The 17,048-nt window shown below is 43.1% G+C and overlaps 1 protein-coding gene across 2 annotated transcripts; it reads right to left on the reverse strand.

The window, feature by feature from the left end:
* Positions 1-7,078: 7,078 nt before the first annotated feature.
* Positions 7,079-16,842, reverse strand: ADGRF4 (adhesion G protein-coupled receptor F4). 2 transcript variants are annotated; one of them, XM_069850775.1, is made up of 9 exons: positions 16,682-16,842; positions 14,791-14,892; positions 13,868-13,904; positions 13,574-13,734; positions 12,198-12,488; positions 10,087-11,451; positions 8,821-8,862; positions 8,668-8,727; positions 7,079-7,487 (listed from the first exon to the last, which is right to left on the reverse strand). In XM_069850775.1, exons 1-9 carry the CDS (start codon positions 16,763-16,765, stop codon positions 7,482-7,484), a joined length of 2,148 nt encoding a protein of 715 aa, XP_069706876.1. In that variant the 5' UTR covers positions 16,766-16,842; the 3' UTR covers positions 7,079-7,481. The 2 variants fall into 2 exon arrangements, with proteins under 2 accessions (XP_069706876.1, XP_069706877.1); XM_069850776.1 differs by lacking the exon at positions 14,791-14,892 and having other exon boundaries at positions 7,080-7,487.
* Between the last annotated feature and the right edge of the window lie 206 nt (positions 16,843-17,048).

The following is a 17,048-nucleotide window of genomic DNA, read 5'->3' on the forward strand; positions in this document are numbered from 1 at the left end:
TTTGTCTTACCTGTCACCAACACCTTTCAGCGTGTAATTTCATAAACATACACATAGCAAAAAATAGTCAAAAGGAACCCTTCAGAGTCACTAGCATCATCATCATTATTGTTGTTGTTATTATTATCAATATTCACTTACACTCCAGTGGGAGGTGTCCCTGCCCATGGCAGGGAGGTTGAAACTGGATGATCTTGAAGGTCTCTTCCAACTCTAACCATTCTATGATTCTCTGATTCTGTGACTCCAGAATGCTGAGCTCTGTGCTATCACAGCACAAAACGATAGATCATATTCTCAACATTCATAGTTAATACTTTGGTCAGGTTTGTGTTATCCCAATTTACCACGGGAGGAGATAACAAAGGTCAGAGAATACAGCTACCAGTGGGGAGACCTTCAAGAAATAAAATCCAAGGTTATAGTCCCATTGCCGTAAGCAATCATCTACATAAATTATTGGACTTGTCAACTTTCATGAAAAATCAAGTTATCGTTAACTTTCACTGATATAAATAGCATGAATGGCTTTTACTTTTCTTCAACAGAGTTAAAAGTTAGTCACGTGCAAGTCCCTGTAAATGCACTTTTGAAAATTTTAATGCCTTGCTACAGGAACAATTACATTAATTAAAGCATTAAGATTCTGAATGGGTTTAGCATGAGCTGTGGATTGTCCCAGTCCTGATTACACTCAGTCTGATGTGACCAACAAACAATCAGTGAAACATTTTGCCTTCCCTCTGAACAACTACATCCTGACCAGGGAACGGCACAGCAGGACTGGGCTTGCAAACCAGCGCTAGACCTGCCCCATAGCAACCTCTTTTTTCTGTCCAAGAAGCAGACACTGAGTTTTCAGCAGCTCTACCTGTGACCATTTCTGCTTTAGTGTTGGTGCCCACGTCCAATATGTCCCGTGCTAAACCATGCACGCAGGCTCCCAACACGTCTCTCCATGGAGGATGCCGGCCTCAGAGCTGTTCTTGGATACAATTACCCATGCTGACTTTAGAAAAAGAGGATTCTGGTTTACATCCTACTCATTTCTTGAGCTTCCCCCAAAGAATTTACACATTGGGAGTAATTAGGACTGATTGACAGCAATTAACCTAATCTCTGCAGAGAGGCAACTACGCCGTCAGTTATATTTTAGGCATATTCCAGCTTAAAGTCATGCTCGTTTGGCTTATGCAGCTTTTGTTTTTACATTTCTCGCCTCCTTGCAAACTCGCATTCATAGAAAAGCTGGAAGCAATGACAGAGTTTCTCACTCAGCCAAGCTCCTGTCTTCCCTCTGGCTCTAAACTCCCATTTCCATAAAACATGTTTATTTTTAAGAACCTTGTAGTAGCTCAAGCAATCGGGAACACATGCCAGCTATTTATACAACTCTATAATTCAAGTTATTTAGGATTATGACCAGCAGAAAGGAAAGCTCTCCTTTAGAACAAAGGAGTCATGCATTCATAGAATCATAGAATAACCAGGTTGAAAGAGACCCACCGGATCATCGAGTCCAACCATTCCCATCAAACATTAAACCATTCCCCTTAGCACCTCATCCACCCGTGCCTTAAACCCCTCCAGGGAAGGTGAATCCACCACCTCCCTGGGCAGCCTGTTCCAGTGCCCAATGACCCTTTCTGTGAAGAATTTTTTCCTCATGTCCAGCCTAAACCTCCCCTGGCGGAGCTTGAGGCTATTCATCAGAAGCATCCCATTTTGCATGCTTATTCCTTTTAAATTCTACATAGTAAAGCATCCTATGCAAAGGCTACCTGCTACTAAACGACTGCAGAGCTCCAGAGTACCTGAGAAAGCCACCTTTGGACATCCCAGCACCTTCTGCATGACCCTTTGCTTTCAGTTTCAAGCATCTGCTACCTCCCATCACCCCACAACGAACCCCCACGTATCCCAAATGCCTTAGAAGAAAGTTCTTCCCTGCAAAGGTCTCCATGGCCGTACCAGCTAGCACCCTTCCCACCTCTGCCCCACAGCACGTTTCCACTCCTTTGCACCATTGCGACCTGTCTGAGCCTCACCGCGAAATCGCTCAGGTGAAATTTAGGGTTGCACAGCCCAGGAGGAGCCTCCTGACCCTAACCTGGGGCTGCACAACCCAGTGGGGGGACACACAACAGCACAAGATGCTCTTGAAGCAGCCTGATGGCCAAAACCCTGCATCCAGCTACAACGTCACTATCACAGCAGGTCCCAGATGGGGTTTCAAGGGCTGACTGAGAGAGCACAAAGCCTCCCATGAGCTAGTCAAGAAGCCTAGAGGTTTGCAGTTTTCTTTCTCTGCCATTATCATTACTGAGTTTTCTTGTAATTGTTTCAGATGCCAACCATTGATTTTTATAAATTTCATTCCTCTATTTGAAAGTGAAGTCTCAGTAAGCAAAAAATTTGTCTCATCTCTACTTTTCTTGCTGGTTTTCACATGTATTCGCTACAGGAAGAAGACTCAAATTCCCGTTAGTTCACAGAATTGTACAATGGTTTAGATGAGAAGGAACCTTAAAAATAATCTAGTCCCAATCCCCTGCCATGGGCACGGATACCACAGTTTAATACAGCTTGTAACCTGAAGGATGCATTTGTGTACTAAATTCATTTCTCTCTCTGCTAGCAAACCCATTAATCAAGACAAATTCAGTATTACGACTCCTCTTCTCAAAGGGAAAAAGACAAGTCAATCCATTTAGGTTGCCCAACAGAAGGTTGAAAGGTGGTTCGATCACATATGAGAGGAGAAGGAACTGGTTAATCTCAATAGTTTCTTCTGGCCTAAAAAACAAAACTTAGAAAAAAAAGTATTAGAACTTTTTCCCCAAAGCAGATATTTTCAAGCCTCTTGTTGCTTGGCAGCTTGTTTCAAAGTCAGGGGCAGATTTACTACTAATCAGCACACTTCAAAGTTTGACTTCAAGTCTTATCTTCAACTGATCTTTTGCCAGACCCTAAGACACATGATAACCAGACAGTTTATTGATAAAAAGTTTAAAATGTTCTGTTCTACTGCCCTGTTCCAGAGCACCTAGACTTGCAGTAAAGGAGATAGAGAGGATTTCTGCTGTACCTCTCCAGCTGGATAGGGGAATACCTTGGGCTGTCTGTAGCAAGCAGAGATTAAGATAACATTTGCTAATAATGCTGAAGCTGAAAGCAAGAAAACCAGGCTGTCCCAGAGCTCCCAAGCCAACCACATGGGAGATTTCCAGCCACAGCCTGACAGAAACAAAGATTGCAAAGTGTCGTTGCTTGGAAAAAAATGAATCCTTTGCTGCGGAAATAGGGATCACTCGGAGACACGCACAGCAGAGCTATGGATCTGGCATGATTTAAACAGGTGAGTGGTTCCCCATGTCCAGTTCTGTTCTCAGGTACCACAAGAAGTCAGGATTAACTACTGACGTCAATGGAGTGTTTCTAAAAGAAAACACTCTTCTAAAGGGGGCTGAAGATACCCCTAATGAATATCAGGGTTTACTGAAAAGGTTGGTATGGATGTAAGCATACTTATGAGAGGCAGCTGAGGGAACTGGGGCTGTTAAGCCTGGAAAACAGAAGGCTGAAGAAAGATCTCATCACTCTGCAGCTCCCTGAAAGGGGGTTGTGGTGAGCTGTGTGTTGGTTTCTTCTTCCAAATGACAAGTCATAAGGCGATAGGAGATGGCCTCAAGTTGTGCCAGGGGAGGTTTAGATTGGACATTAGGAAAAATTTCTTTTCTGAAAAGTGGTGAAGCATTGGAACAGGGAAGTGGTAGAGCTGCCATCCCTGGAGGTGTTCAAAAAACACGTAGACATGTCATTTCAGGACATGGTTTGGTAGGCACAGTGGTGTTCAGCTGACAGTCAGACTTGATGATCATAGAGCTCTTTTCCAACCTTAATGATTCCAGGATTCTATTTTAATGCAGCTATCCCACCTTATTTTTCTTTACAATTTACATCAAAGACCCATCCCAAGCAGAGAACTTTGCCTGGAGGCGGCCACCCATAATACTAGAAATTCACATTTGGCTGTTGATAACAATACTGCAATGGAAAGAAAGGCGTTAAGGCCAGAAGGGACTGTTTCACAGGCTGCAGAACTGCTTTCACACCACTGTACAGATCCCACTAATTAATGTTTACTGAAAGCCTGATTTAGCAACACTAGAGAAAAGAAAAACCTCTACTTCTTAAAATACCTGGTTCTACAACTAACTAATCCATCTTAATGAATCATAGAATCATTAGGTTGGAAAAGACCTTAGAGATCATTGACTCCAACCGTACCTGTACACTATTAAATCACGTCCCCAGTGACCTCATCTACCCACCTTTTAAACCCCTCCAGGGATGGGGACTCCACTACCTCCCTGGGCAGCCTCTGCCAGGGCCTGACAACCCTTTTGGTGAAAAAGTTTTTCCTAATGTCCAATGCAAACTTCCTCTGACTGAGCTTGAGGCCGCTCCCTCTTCTCCCATCACCTGTCACTTGGGAGAAGAGACCAACACCCACCTCTACAACCTCCTTTCAGGCAGCTGCAGAGAGCAATGAGGTCTCCCTTCAGCCTCCTCTTCTCCAGGCTAAACAACCCCAGGTCCCTCAGCTGCTCCTCATAAGACTTGTTGTCCAGCCCTTTCACCAGTTTCATTACTCTTCTCTGGACGCACTCCAGGACCTGAATATCTTTCTTATAGCAAGAAGAAGGCACGGGTGGACGAGGTGCTAAGGGGCATGGTTTAGTGTTTGATAGGAATGGTTGGACTCGATGATCCGGTGGGTCTCTTCCAACCTGGTTATTCTATGATTCTAAGAAGTATATCTGAAGCTGGACCTATTCAGGCTAAACATAGTTCGACCTTTCAATAGCCCAGTAAATGTTACAGTCTCTCCCCTCCCCGACTAGAGACGTTCCAGCATAAATAAGAAGTAATTTATAAAACTTGACTTGCACTCCCCAAGGGTCAGAATGATCTTTCTAATCAATCAGCTCTTCAACACTCTTCAACCCAAACTCTCAGTCTGAAACAAAAGCACCCCAAGGATACATGTACATCTTCCATGTGGGATGACAAGCTATAATTAAACACTGATGTTTAAGCAACCAAGAGAGCACTGGGCTTTTCAAGTTTAGCCCTGCTGAGCAAATAAAATTGCAATACCATCTATTGGTCCCAGTTAAGTAAATAAATTGACCTAAGATGACTTCATCCAATTGTGAAAAAGAACGACCTTTACACGTGGCTGCAGTAATTAGTGACAGATGAGCTATTTTTGCTAAATCCAAGGAGACATGCACCTCTTCCAAAGCCTGAACTAGCCTCAAGGTGTCAGTAAAGTCAGGCTGGGTTTCAGATACAATGGGAGCCTCAGGGGCCTGAAGGAACACATTGTCCAACCAAATTGATCTGAATTGTAGATTGCATGCAAAGGAGTTTACACACTTTACACCATAAGAATGGTTTCTCTGTTACATCCAGATGGAAGCCATTCCATAAAAAACACCTCTAATTAGTTTTCAAAGCAAAACCATGGGAAAAAAATTGATTACAGGTACCAGAAATGTTCAAATTATGAACAGCTTTTTAATAAAACAATAAAAATAATATTGATATTAATATCTAAATTAATACACAAAAAAATATACAACACATACTCATCCCAGACCTGGGAACACATTCTACAAGCAACAATCTAAACCTGGAACTGGACTCCAAGGAGGAGAGCTGCAGGTGAAGGAACACCAAGGGCAGAGTGTCTGAGGGAGAGAGGAGTAACATGTTCAGTTCTGGAGTCCTCAGCACAGGAAGGACATGGAGCTGTTGGAGCAAGTCCAGAGGAGGCCACAAAGACGATCAGGAGGGCTGGAGAAGTCGTGCAGGAACTTGGAGGAGATGCTACTGAGGCTGAAAAAGGTTTAACTGAGACTACTCCGAGATATAGGAAATTTAAGCACAGAGGGAAGGGAGGTTAAAAAAAAAGCCCTGAACTGCTTCAAGAAGAGGAAGAAGGCAAAGCACAGAAGATGCTGCTTGAAACTACGAAGCAGACTTTGAGGTAATGGTCCTTTAAAATTTATGTTACAGCAGCACATCAGCTCAGTTTTGTCTCTGATCAAAGTTCTCCAACATGCAAATATGCTTTATGAAAGGAGCAGGGACAGTTTCTTGTACCAAGACTAGAGTTCATGAGGAAAGAAGATAGGAGAGGAAGCAACAGAGTCCTGGGAATAAGAACTGTCATGTCCCAGGCCAGAGCTCTGTCCTCCAGAGCATCAGCTTTTCCCCACAAGACACCAGGCTGTGGGTTTTTCCCTAGTGCATATCACATGCCCCATAGTTCATCTGCCAGGGTATTTTTCTCCCTCTTCAGTAACGGGGCAACGATGACATAAAACAATATTATTTTGATTAAATCTTCTATATTTTGAATGTATGTGAAGCCACAAGGGGATGAATTATTTCTAACTAGAGCAATATCAGCCAGTTTTAAAGGGCATTTATCTATATTTTTTGGTAGAGGTGGATGACACCACTTACTAGAAACAATGACAAAATGTCAACTTTATTTCCATTCATAAGTATCTATTTGACCTGACAAGAGACCGTAACATTTTCAAAGCTTTCATTAGAAAGGGTTTCTCAAACCACAGACTGATTTTCTAGTAAAACCAGACACACCATCTAACACGGATGAACCACTTCCTTGGTTTTCCCACTGCACAGAAAATAGGAGATCTCTCTCCATCCAGCTGATTCAGCTCTGAAGTGTATTCAAAGCTTGCTTTCTCACATATAAAGAGGGAAACTAATTATTTGCAGAGTGCTCTGTCTTTTTTATCTGTGTCATCTTCTTGCAGGACTGGAAAAAGAATGAAAATTCAGTCCTGCCAGACCAAAAAAGGGTTTTGCACTATTCCTCTGACATGCAAATACTGAGATGGGAAGAACAGCTATAATGCAAAAACAGAGTTACATTGTCCATCAGTCCTGGGGGGACAGATGGAAATGGTGAATGTCACCTAAAAGAATCACTCATGATCAAGGACAGGCAAAACCAGCTGGATAGTGCTCGATATTTGTACATCATTAAAAATTAAATAACTTTAGAACAGTCCCCATGCTGTACAGTTCCTTATTGCACTGAGATGAAAAAAAAAGAAAGAAATAGAAGCACTGAAATGGCAAATGAGGACAAACCCTCCTCACAGCAGTTTTCACAAAGGTAAGAAAAATACTTTCACGTATCCACGTGTATCCTCCAAGGGCTGCAGCAACACTGATGGCTTCCTGCTCCTGACAGCAGATTCGGGGCCTTTTCTCTTCTGCTTTTTATGATGCTTCCCTTGGTTGTGCTCCAAGACATCGCTGTCTGCCGCGAGCTGGTCAGCCACTTTGGTTCATCTCAAACCAGGTTTTCTGTGCAAGAAGCGCTCCTTTTCCTCTCACTGGTCAGATCCACTGAAGACAACCATCCGCTGCTAGGACTAGGAGAAAAGAAATTCACAGGTTAGGTTAGACAGATCATCCCTGTAGGTGGAGCCTCCGTTTCAAACAGGAGGTGCCTCAAAGTCCTGCAAGAAACACCACAGTAGATGGTTGTCTTAAAATCTGACCCAGAAGAAAGGCTCTTACGAGTCTCGAGAAACTAGAAGACATGAAACAACAATCTCCATAACCCTTCCAGCTGTTTTAGGTACTCACCACTAAACCCTAGATACACAGTCGTATCCTGAAGCTCTCTGCAACAAGATGGTTACACTTTTTTTTTTGTTTGAACAATCATACTGCGCATTTCAGGTGTGATGAACTTTTCCAGCTCCTACAAGTTCCTGATTCACACTCAAGTTTACAAGCAGATGACTAATGTTTCCCCCTCTCTGTTATGCAACGGTGAACACCTACATGTGGTCTCCTCCACCCAGGGGAGTGACAACGTCGACCCAAGTTCCCAGCTGTGGTTTCCACACCAGGTTTTGCTCAGCGAGATCACTCAGGGCTTTCAGTAAATGTTGCTGAGTCATGGTATTACTGATATTTCATCTTTTATTGCCAAAGTTTTATGTTGGTGGTGGCTTGAAAGAATGTTAACTTTCAAATCTGACTTAAAACCTAGTGAGATATTTCACGTCTTCATTGTTATTTGGATCCTGGATCTTTAAAAGCAGGAATTGTAATCTCTGTTTATTAAATATGGAGCAATCTCAAGTGCTTCCCTTCTCTTTTTCCTCCATTAGGAAGGAAAAGTTAATTTTAGCAGAGGTTTGGGGCTGGTCTTTTTGTTTGGTTTGGGTTTTTTTTGTTTTGTTGGTGTTTTGTTTGGTTCTTTTAGGGTATTTTGGGGGGGGTTGGTTTGGCTTAAGAGACCTCCTGCACCACATTTAAACTTAGCACATAACAGCAAAGCTGTTATGTATCAATTTTAAGTTTGTAACCGCAGCAGATTATGTGAAGTTCATAAAACTCTACAGATTGCCACTTCAAATATTTATAAGGTTAATAACCTAAACTTATTCTAGAGATAATTGTATTTCCTTCAGCACCTACCTGAGAAGAATGTTAAACCAGGAATGAAGTGCATAGTTCTATTTTCTCCATGCACAAATGAGGTAAGTTGGGATAAATTTTAAATTAAGCTATTTAGGGGGAATAAAAGGAAGTCTTTACCTTTGCTAGGCTGCACTTCCGCTTAGAAGAAAGGTAGCTCATCCTTAAGGCTTCTCTTGTCTGTAGTTAAAAAAAAAATTAAAAGAGAATGGTTTCTCAAAGTGTAGACAACATTTATGTAATCCAGAATAAGTCATGAAGTGACCCAAGTACCTTTCTGTCCAGAAGTGTCCCAAACAACAGGATGAAGAATCCCTGAAAAATTGCAAAAATAGTTAACAAAACCAGCATAATTACATGATGATTCTTAAATGCTTCTAGATTCTATTTAGAATCATAGAATAGTTTGGGTTGGAAGGGACCTCAAAGCCCATCCAGTTCCACCCCTGCCATGGGCAGGGACACCTCCCACTGGACCAGGGGCTCCAAGCCCCATCCAACCTGGCCTTGAACCTCTCCAGGGATGGGGCAGCCACAGCTTCCCTGGGCCATTCCCTCTCATCCTACCACTCCATGCCCTCAGAGAAAGTCCCTCCACAGCTTTCCTGGAGCCCCATCAGGTACTGGAGGCTGCTCTAAGTTCTCTCCGCAGCCTTCTCTTCTCCAGGCTGAACATCCCCAACTCTCTCAGCCTGTCCTCACAGCGCTCCAACCCTCGGATCATCTTTGTGGCCTCTTCTGGATCCATTCCAACAGCTCCATCTCTTTATGTTGGGGATTACAGAACTGGAGACAGACGTCCAGGAGGGGTCTTATGAGAGCAGAGTAGAGGAGCAGAATTTCATTAAGGATAAATAAAATAAAGGGGGTTGTCAGTGTAACAGACCTCAGCACCTATGACTCAGATAACAGCAAAGCGCAAAATGAGTTTATCCACCCAGGTCACACGTGCTCTCCGGGTATGTCAAGAATGGATTTATAACCCATGCTAATTCTCAGTACGATCTGGATTGATGGGTTACAAACCAGGACTTTCTCAGCCAACTCAGTCGCAATATTAGCCAAGAAAAGCTATGGTAAACTGAGTATGTAACAATATTTCAGGTAACACTGGGTGTTTATGAATGGCTGGACTCGATCCGGTGGGTCTCTTCCAACCTGGTTATTCTATGATTCTATGATTTATACTGATAAGTCAAAACCACTTTCAATGACAAGTGTGAATTTTCCTTGTTAAATGATAAGGATAAGACATCTTTCCAATTACTGGACATGAACCAGTCTATTTTATGTTTAGCCTACATCCGTCATCTTAATTCACCACACTTTGCACTAATTACTTTGGTCCACTACTCATCCGCACCTACCTTGTCAATGCAGGGTGTCTAGTGCACGTGTCATGTAAAATAATTGAGTCAAAAGCAAAGCTTGGAGCCTGTTTTTCATGCACGACACACGCAGCCATCCCCTCTTTGATCTGCTACTTTTCCCCAGGCTCAAAGTCTGAGCACATACTCTTCCCAGTCTTGCAGAATTTACCTGGAAGGCGTTCAGTAGCGCAAACGTAACATGGAATCCCAGCGAGCGACTATCAATAATCGTTGCTAATCCAAACCCCCAGGTGAGACCGAGAAGAGGTGTCAGAAGGGCAACATTTTTGCTAATTCGGATCATGTTGCTCAAATCTTGTGACTTGCAGCCTTCTCCGACAGAGGATCTTCCTGTCTTCACCACAACCACTACCACCACGATCACATTCACAACAATGATGCTCAGAGCAGGTACAACAAAGGCCAAAAGCGCTTTCGTCTCATACCAATTGAGCCAGCAGGCTCCACGCCTTAGATATCCATTTTTCGGTTCAGTAATAGCAACAGTGAGGATAGATATGACCAAGGGACATCCATATCCAATAGAAAATGCTGTAGCTATGAATACAGATATTTTTAACTTAAAAAAAATTAATAATAATCCATAGAGAATCAAGAGGCCCAGGGTAAACATCCAAAAAAACAAGGCAAGATAGAAAAAGTGAAGGAAAAAAGTGGCTGCTACACATAACTGGTGGTTTAGGGCTGTATTGTGCACAAGAGCCGCCAAGATGAACAAAACATCAGCAACGAGAAGCGATGCAGCAATGTTGACCAAACAGAAGTGGCGCATGTAGGTTATTTCAGTCTTCGTAACGTGACGCCAGACAACAGTCTCGATGATTAGGCAGAGAACCAGGCTGAAAATGGAAAGGCCTAACCCTACGCGCGTCATGTAATCCAGCACTGCGTTTCGCAGCACGGTGGGGGACATGAGGATGGAGAAGGATTTGAAGGTCCGATGGTGGTGCTTGCAGATGCACACAATGCTGCTGACGTTGTCCGACTTCACTGCGCACGCTCTGCTGTCCCACCTCCTCTTGGCAGAGTGCCACCCAACGCACTGAGCCTTGAGGTTCTCCAGCTTATTCACCTTTTCAAAAGTGAGAAAGACACGGTGAAGCTCTTCTGGCAGAGACACCGATAAAACCATTCCATTCACAAAACCAGGGTCCAGCCGGCTGGTTTCTATAATTGCTCCAAGTGTTGGAAGTGCAACGCTGATGGCTTTGGAAGTCTTGGGTAACTTCAAAAGCTCTTCTTCTGGAATGACCACACGCCCAGTGATATTCCTTGTTTTATTGAACTCCACAGAAAAATCAAAGCTCTTTTCTGAAATATTTTTATTTATGCTGTAGCCTTTTGTAGAGATGAAGCGTTCCTGTATGCTCTCCGAACCATTTCTTAGAAGTAGTTTCCCAGCAAATAAATTCACCGAGTCTAGTAATATCGAACTGGCATTTCTGTCCTTTATAAAAGCCCAGCTGGAAATGATGGAGCTGTTCAGAATATGGTTTGCTATCCTGCTGTAACTCTGAAATGAAGATGAAAAACATAAGTTATATTTTATGTTGATATTATCCCCTTAGTAGAGCCTTCAGAAAGGTCTATTTGATGGTAGAGTGATTTCTATAAAGGGAATATTTTTCTTTGACAATGAACAAATTCCCATGATCCATCCCAGCCAAATCCAAACATCTCATTGCCACGGTCACTAACAGAATTGGCCTATCCTCTTCATATCATAGCTCTAAAGATTCTTGGAGAGGCAAATATAGAGAAAAAAACCAGGACATCTAAGTTCCATTCCAGATGCTGATCCACTATGCAGGTTTGCTCACATCACTCTCCGTACAGTTTTTCCCCCATCTCTCCGATTTCCAAGCTCATCAGGGAAAGATTTCAGCTTCCATAGTGTAACACATGGCAACAAATTGTGGATCAGCATCCCCACGGCTGCCTTCCCTACAAAGTCATCCTGTAAAAATAAATTCTTCCTTGCACTGCTCTCCCATGTCTGCAATAGCAGTTCCTCCAAACTTTAGCTTTTAAAAAAACCAAATTCCACTCTTGTGCAAAACAGAGTATTTCCACCACGTATGGATAGATTAAGTTGTTTCTCTGACAACAAAGCATGGGCCTCTCTGGAAACTCTTTCCAGGTGACCTCCACGTGCTTTGCAGCCACCACTTTGTTGAGTAGAGCATATAAGGAGGAAACACTGTATGGATGCTCTGCCAAACTCAGAAACAAATTCTCGAAGCCCATGAAAGTAAATACCTGCATTTTTCCTCTACTGACATTCTCTGATAACAGGAGGGAGATTTTCTTTAGCAGTTCCACTATATCAGCAATATTTCCTGGAATGGCTGGTGAAGACAGGATCTCTGGGACGATGCATGAAAAATCAGCTTGGCAGTTAGGATTCCCACGGTTATCAGCACCAAAATACTGAGCTCCATCTCCAGGCTTCCCATTCCCTGGCTTTCCTTCCCTTACAAAAGGAAGGCGTCCTCCAGCAACGCTAACGTGTCCTTCAGAGCTTGGAAGGGGTTCACGTGGAGAAATTCTCTGAGGAGAGGAAAATAAACTTGATAAAAGGAATGAACAGAGTGAAAATGAGGCTATAGCTACAACCAGGCAAGTGGTACAGGGGAGGGATGTGTAACGAACGTGCTGGATGGCCTGAAATTCAAGACTGAAGCTCACCCGAGAAGAATGTCTTGCTTGTACAACACACGTGAAGGAAGGGGCAAGAACTAAATTCAGCGCTTTATTCTTGAAGTGGCTTGCATAACTTTCTTTTTTTATAACGTTGAGGAGAATTTACAGCGAGTCATCTGTTTATTACAGACAATTGTGTTGCACTTATCTCAGACTCCTTGCCTTGGTTTACATAAAGAACGTTAGTCAAGTGCACAAGGCAAATTCATTTCTGAGTTAGGTTTCCAAACAGGCATTTCCCAAATTCATTTCCCATCACTTAATTTAAAATGAAATACAAAATTGTTACCAAAGTAATCAATGTTTCAGGATCCCATCTTCTTCCCTTTGCCAAGATTTATAAAGTATGGAGGAAGGGGATGTCTTTGTGCTGGTGAGGCTGCACTTTGAATCCTTGGGCCCCTCAGTACAAGGAGGACATTGAGTTGCTGGAGAGTGTCCAGAGAAAAGCAATGAAGCTGGTGAACGGGCTGGAGAGCAAGGGCTCTTAGGAGCAGCTGAGGGACCTGGGGTTGTTTAGTCTGAAGAAAAGAAGGCTGAGGGGAGACCTCATCACTCTCTATCACTACCTGAAAGGAGGTTGTAGCGAGATGGGCATTGGTCTCTTCTCCCAAGCAACCAGCAATGGGACGTGAAGGAATGGCCTTAAGTTGCACTAGGGGAGGTTTAAGCTGGATATTAGAAGAAAATTCTTTAATAAAAGAGTGGTGAAGCACTGCAACAGGCTTCCCGGGGAGCTGGTGGAGGCACAATCCATGGAGATGTTCAAAAAGCTTGTAGACATGGGACTTTGGAACCTAGTTTAGTAGGTACGGTGGTGCTGAGCTTACAGTGGGACTTGATCTTAAGAGGTCTTCTTCAACCCTAATGATTCCATGGTTTGCAAGAAATAATGAGCACAGGCCAAGGTAGATGCAGAACAGTTACTTCACCTCAAAAAGGGTCTGAACATCCAGGCTCGTACAGGTGTCTGTGAACATTTGCCACTTTCTGTCTTTGCAGACAAAGCTTGTCTCCCCATGGAAGGGGGGAGAACAAGGGTGAATACAAACAGCTCCGTTATCTTTGCAGGGAATGAGGTTTCTGCACTCATCTAGAAAACAAGTCAAACAGATAAGGTGTAAGACAGTACCGCATGGTCAATGAGGTCAGTATCAGGGGTGTAAAGTATTGATAACTAATAACATTTCACAAAGAATTAAAAGACACACAGCTATTCACTGTACCTTGCCGAGTAGCAGTCCTTGATTCCTTACTGAGAACCTGAAAAATAAGGAAAAGTGGAATGTAGATTGAATGTTAAAATACAGAAGTAAAAGAGAACTACTTGGCACAAACTTGAAAGGTGACTTCAAGGCCAAAACAGTCTTCTTGAGGTCCAGAATGCAGGGGTCATGCAGAACAACTGAAAAACTCTTTACCAACCATTTCTTTCTCTATATGAAGCCTTCAGCTGCACGCTGCTGCTGAAGGGATATGCAGAGATGGTGGACAGGATCACACGTGCCTCCAGCAGTTATTCCTCAGCTAAAAGCCTGTAGCGGGCTCAAGCTCTCCAATATTTCTCATGCTAATGAGAATATGCGATCTGCATGACTTTTGCTAGAGGATAAAGCTACAGTTGTACAAATACCAGTAGCTACTTTGCTCCTCTCCTGTTTTTGAAGCAGGTGTCCCAGGCTCCCGCAGGTAGAACCACTTGCTAGGAGTGTCATACAGCCAGGCCCAACCCAGAACATGGTCAAATGGTCTATCTACAGCCAGCCAACCCCTGTCAGCTAGGAAGCAAAGCTTGGTTCACGATGCCTGGGAAATCACACATTATTGCTGGGTAGTGCAGGCTGAATAGCAGATGTTTGAACACTCCAAAAGTTGAGTTGAAGGTCACTCCGCACATTGAACATATCAAATGCTTCAAAGTATTTTCTCTCACAGCAACAGGACAAGGGGCAATGGTTTAAAACTGAAAGAAGGTAGATTTAGACTGGATATGAGGAAGAAATTCTTTACAATTAGGGTGGTGAGACACTCAAAGAGGTAGTGAGACACCTGAAGAGGTTGCCCAGAGAAGCTGTAGATGCCTAATCCCTGAAACTGTCCAAGGTCAGGCAGGATGGGGCTTTGAGCAACCTAATCCAGTGAAACTTACCCTGAGAGCAGTGCGTGGTGAGGCTGGGAAAAAGTGCAGAGCCAAAAGAAGCAGGCAGTGAGCAACCCTCACACCCATTGCCTCGCACCGGCTGCTTTCCCCCTGGAAGAAAGGCATGTTAAAGAAGTTTAGACATCTCTCTCTTCACTTTTGAACATGGTCCAGTTGCTAGTAGGAGAGCAGCTAAACCCATAGCAACGATTGTGTTTACTGGTCTTGCAAGGTAATTTTCAGACATTTACCACTTATTGACTTTCAACTAAGAATGATCTGTGAACTTTTTCCGGAAAAAAAAATAAGCAAAACAAAACTCCACATACACAAAAAAACCTGTTCAGCTGTGGAAGTTACTGCATTAATAATCTACTGTAATCTGAGGGGGTGAGCTTATTAAAGCAGTTCAGCCCATGATCTGCAGGTTTATTGGTTAATTATGAAAAGATCATAAAAGGAAGAGCTAGGTTTATGCACGAATTTCTACATTAGCTCTAAAGAAGAGCCTCGTGCCAGACTCTTGAACTGAACTGATATCAGTAAAAGCATTTCTGGGTTTAAAGCTAGTAACGATTAGCTCTTCTGAGGAATTAAAATGGATAAAGAAAAGTGAACCGAAAGACTCGGGCCAATATTAAGAAAGGGAGGTGGTCAGGAAACACCTACAGGTTTGAGGCAAAGGATTGTATTGAATTCTTTTCCCATCTCTGCAATCATTAAATGTTTTCTATGTTCATAGTCGTAATTCCATTTCACACCTGGGAATCCTTGAGCTCATGTTTGATCACTAAAAAGTTCACAGTCAGTTTGCATTTAACCATCGCTGCAACTCCACCTAGGGCTGTTACCTTCAAGTGAGGTAGAAATCTGGGACAGTGCCAGGTATCTCAGGCTCACTGAGATACTGGCCCATGTAACCAGCCAAACACTGATCTCACTTGACTCATCATGGAAACCACCCAGTCTCACCACTGCAAGAATGCGCCAAGACAACGACCTGTGCAACAATGGAAACCGAGCAAAACAAGCAATTCAGCAGCAACTCCCTGCCACTTCAATAAAACAACAGGGATACACTGACATAAGCACATATAAAAGCATATAGAGCTGTTCCTCACCCTCTAAAGCATCCAATTACAGCACTTTAGATACACCATAATATATATCTAATTATAATCTATTGCTATTGACAGGAACACACAACACGAATGCATCAGACAGAGGTGCCCTGGTCCCAGTCACTTAGCAGGCACAGTGGTGTTGGCCTGACGGTTGGACTTGAAGATCTCAGAGGTCTTTTCCCAACCTTAACGTGTTCTATGAAACTCAGGCAATGCAGTCCTTTTTGGAGAAAGGTCCATGAAGGGCAACTCAGCTGTTCATGCAAGACACCACAATTAGAAATCTGACACCTCTTGAAATCATCCCCTGGATGAAGGACACCTTCACTTGCCATGGTTACCTAGCGATTAAATAGGCTGCAACAGGAGACTTCAGGATCTTCAACATAAGTCATCCAAGGAGAAAAGTTAAATGTCTTATACAGAATGATACCAGTTGTATTTTCAGAGGGATCACACCAGGAAAATGTGAATTTAAGTAAAGCAGGTTCCAAGAGGAGAGTGATCTATAACTTGAACCATCAGAAAATTTCAGATTTTCTTAAAAGTGACAACACTGATTGGAGCCCAATTATAAAACCACAAGAAAAAGACCATGGAATAATTAAGATACCTATTTATTTCCATGGATATAAGAATACAAACCTGAGAAAATAAGTGCAAAGTAAATACAGCCTAAGCAGTCAACGCCTTTTAGATAGTGAATGACTTGATTCCACATCACTGATCACCAATAATTTCCACGCAGAAAACTGTCATTTTGTGATAGTACTTACTGTTTTCAGAAGCTTGGGTTCTGTCCTACACAAAATTAACAGAGAGATCCTTGAGATATCACAGGCGAGCGTCTTGCCATTCATCTGCTGCCATCGTGCCCCGGTCTCACTCTTACGGTCTTACCCAGCGCTGCTTGGGTGCTCTGAAGAAAGAACCTTGGGCACCAGGTGGCTTCTTTTCTTGTCAGACTGGATTAACACTGAGGCACCTGCAGACGATCATAAAGGCATTGCACTGCAAAATGACGGGTTACAAACACACCCAGAACTGCCAGATCGCCACCTTTGCTAGGAGTCCACGTGGATGAATCACACCCCCGTGGTTCGCACTCCTCCTGGTGGAGGAGGCATCTTCTCCTCTTCCATA

This window comes from Phaenicophaeus curvirostris, chromosome 2 (genome assembly GCF_032191515.1).
Source record: "Phaenicophaeus curvirostris isolate KB17595 chromosome 2, BPBGC_Pcur_1.0, whole genome shotgun sequence".
Taxonomy (NCBI): Eukaryota; Metazoa; Chordata; class Aves; order Cuculiformes; family Cuculidae; genus Phaenicophaeus; species Phaenicophaeus curvirostris.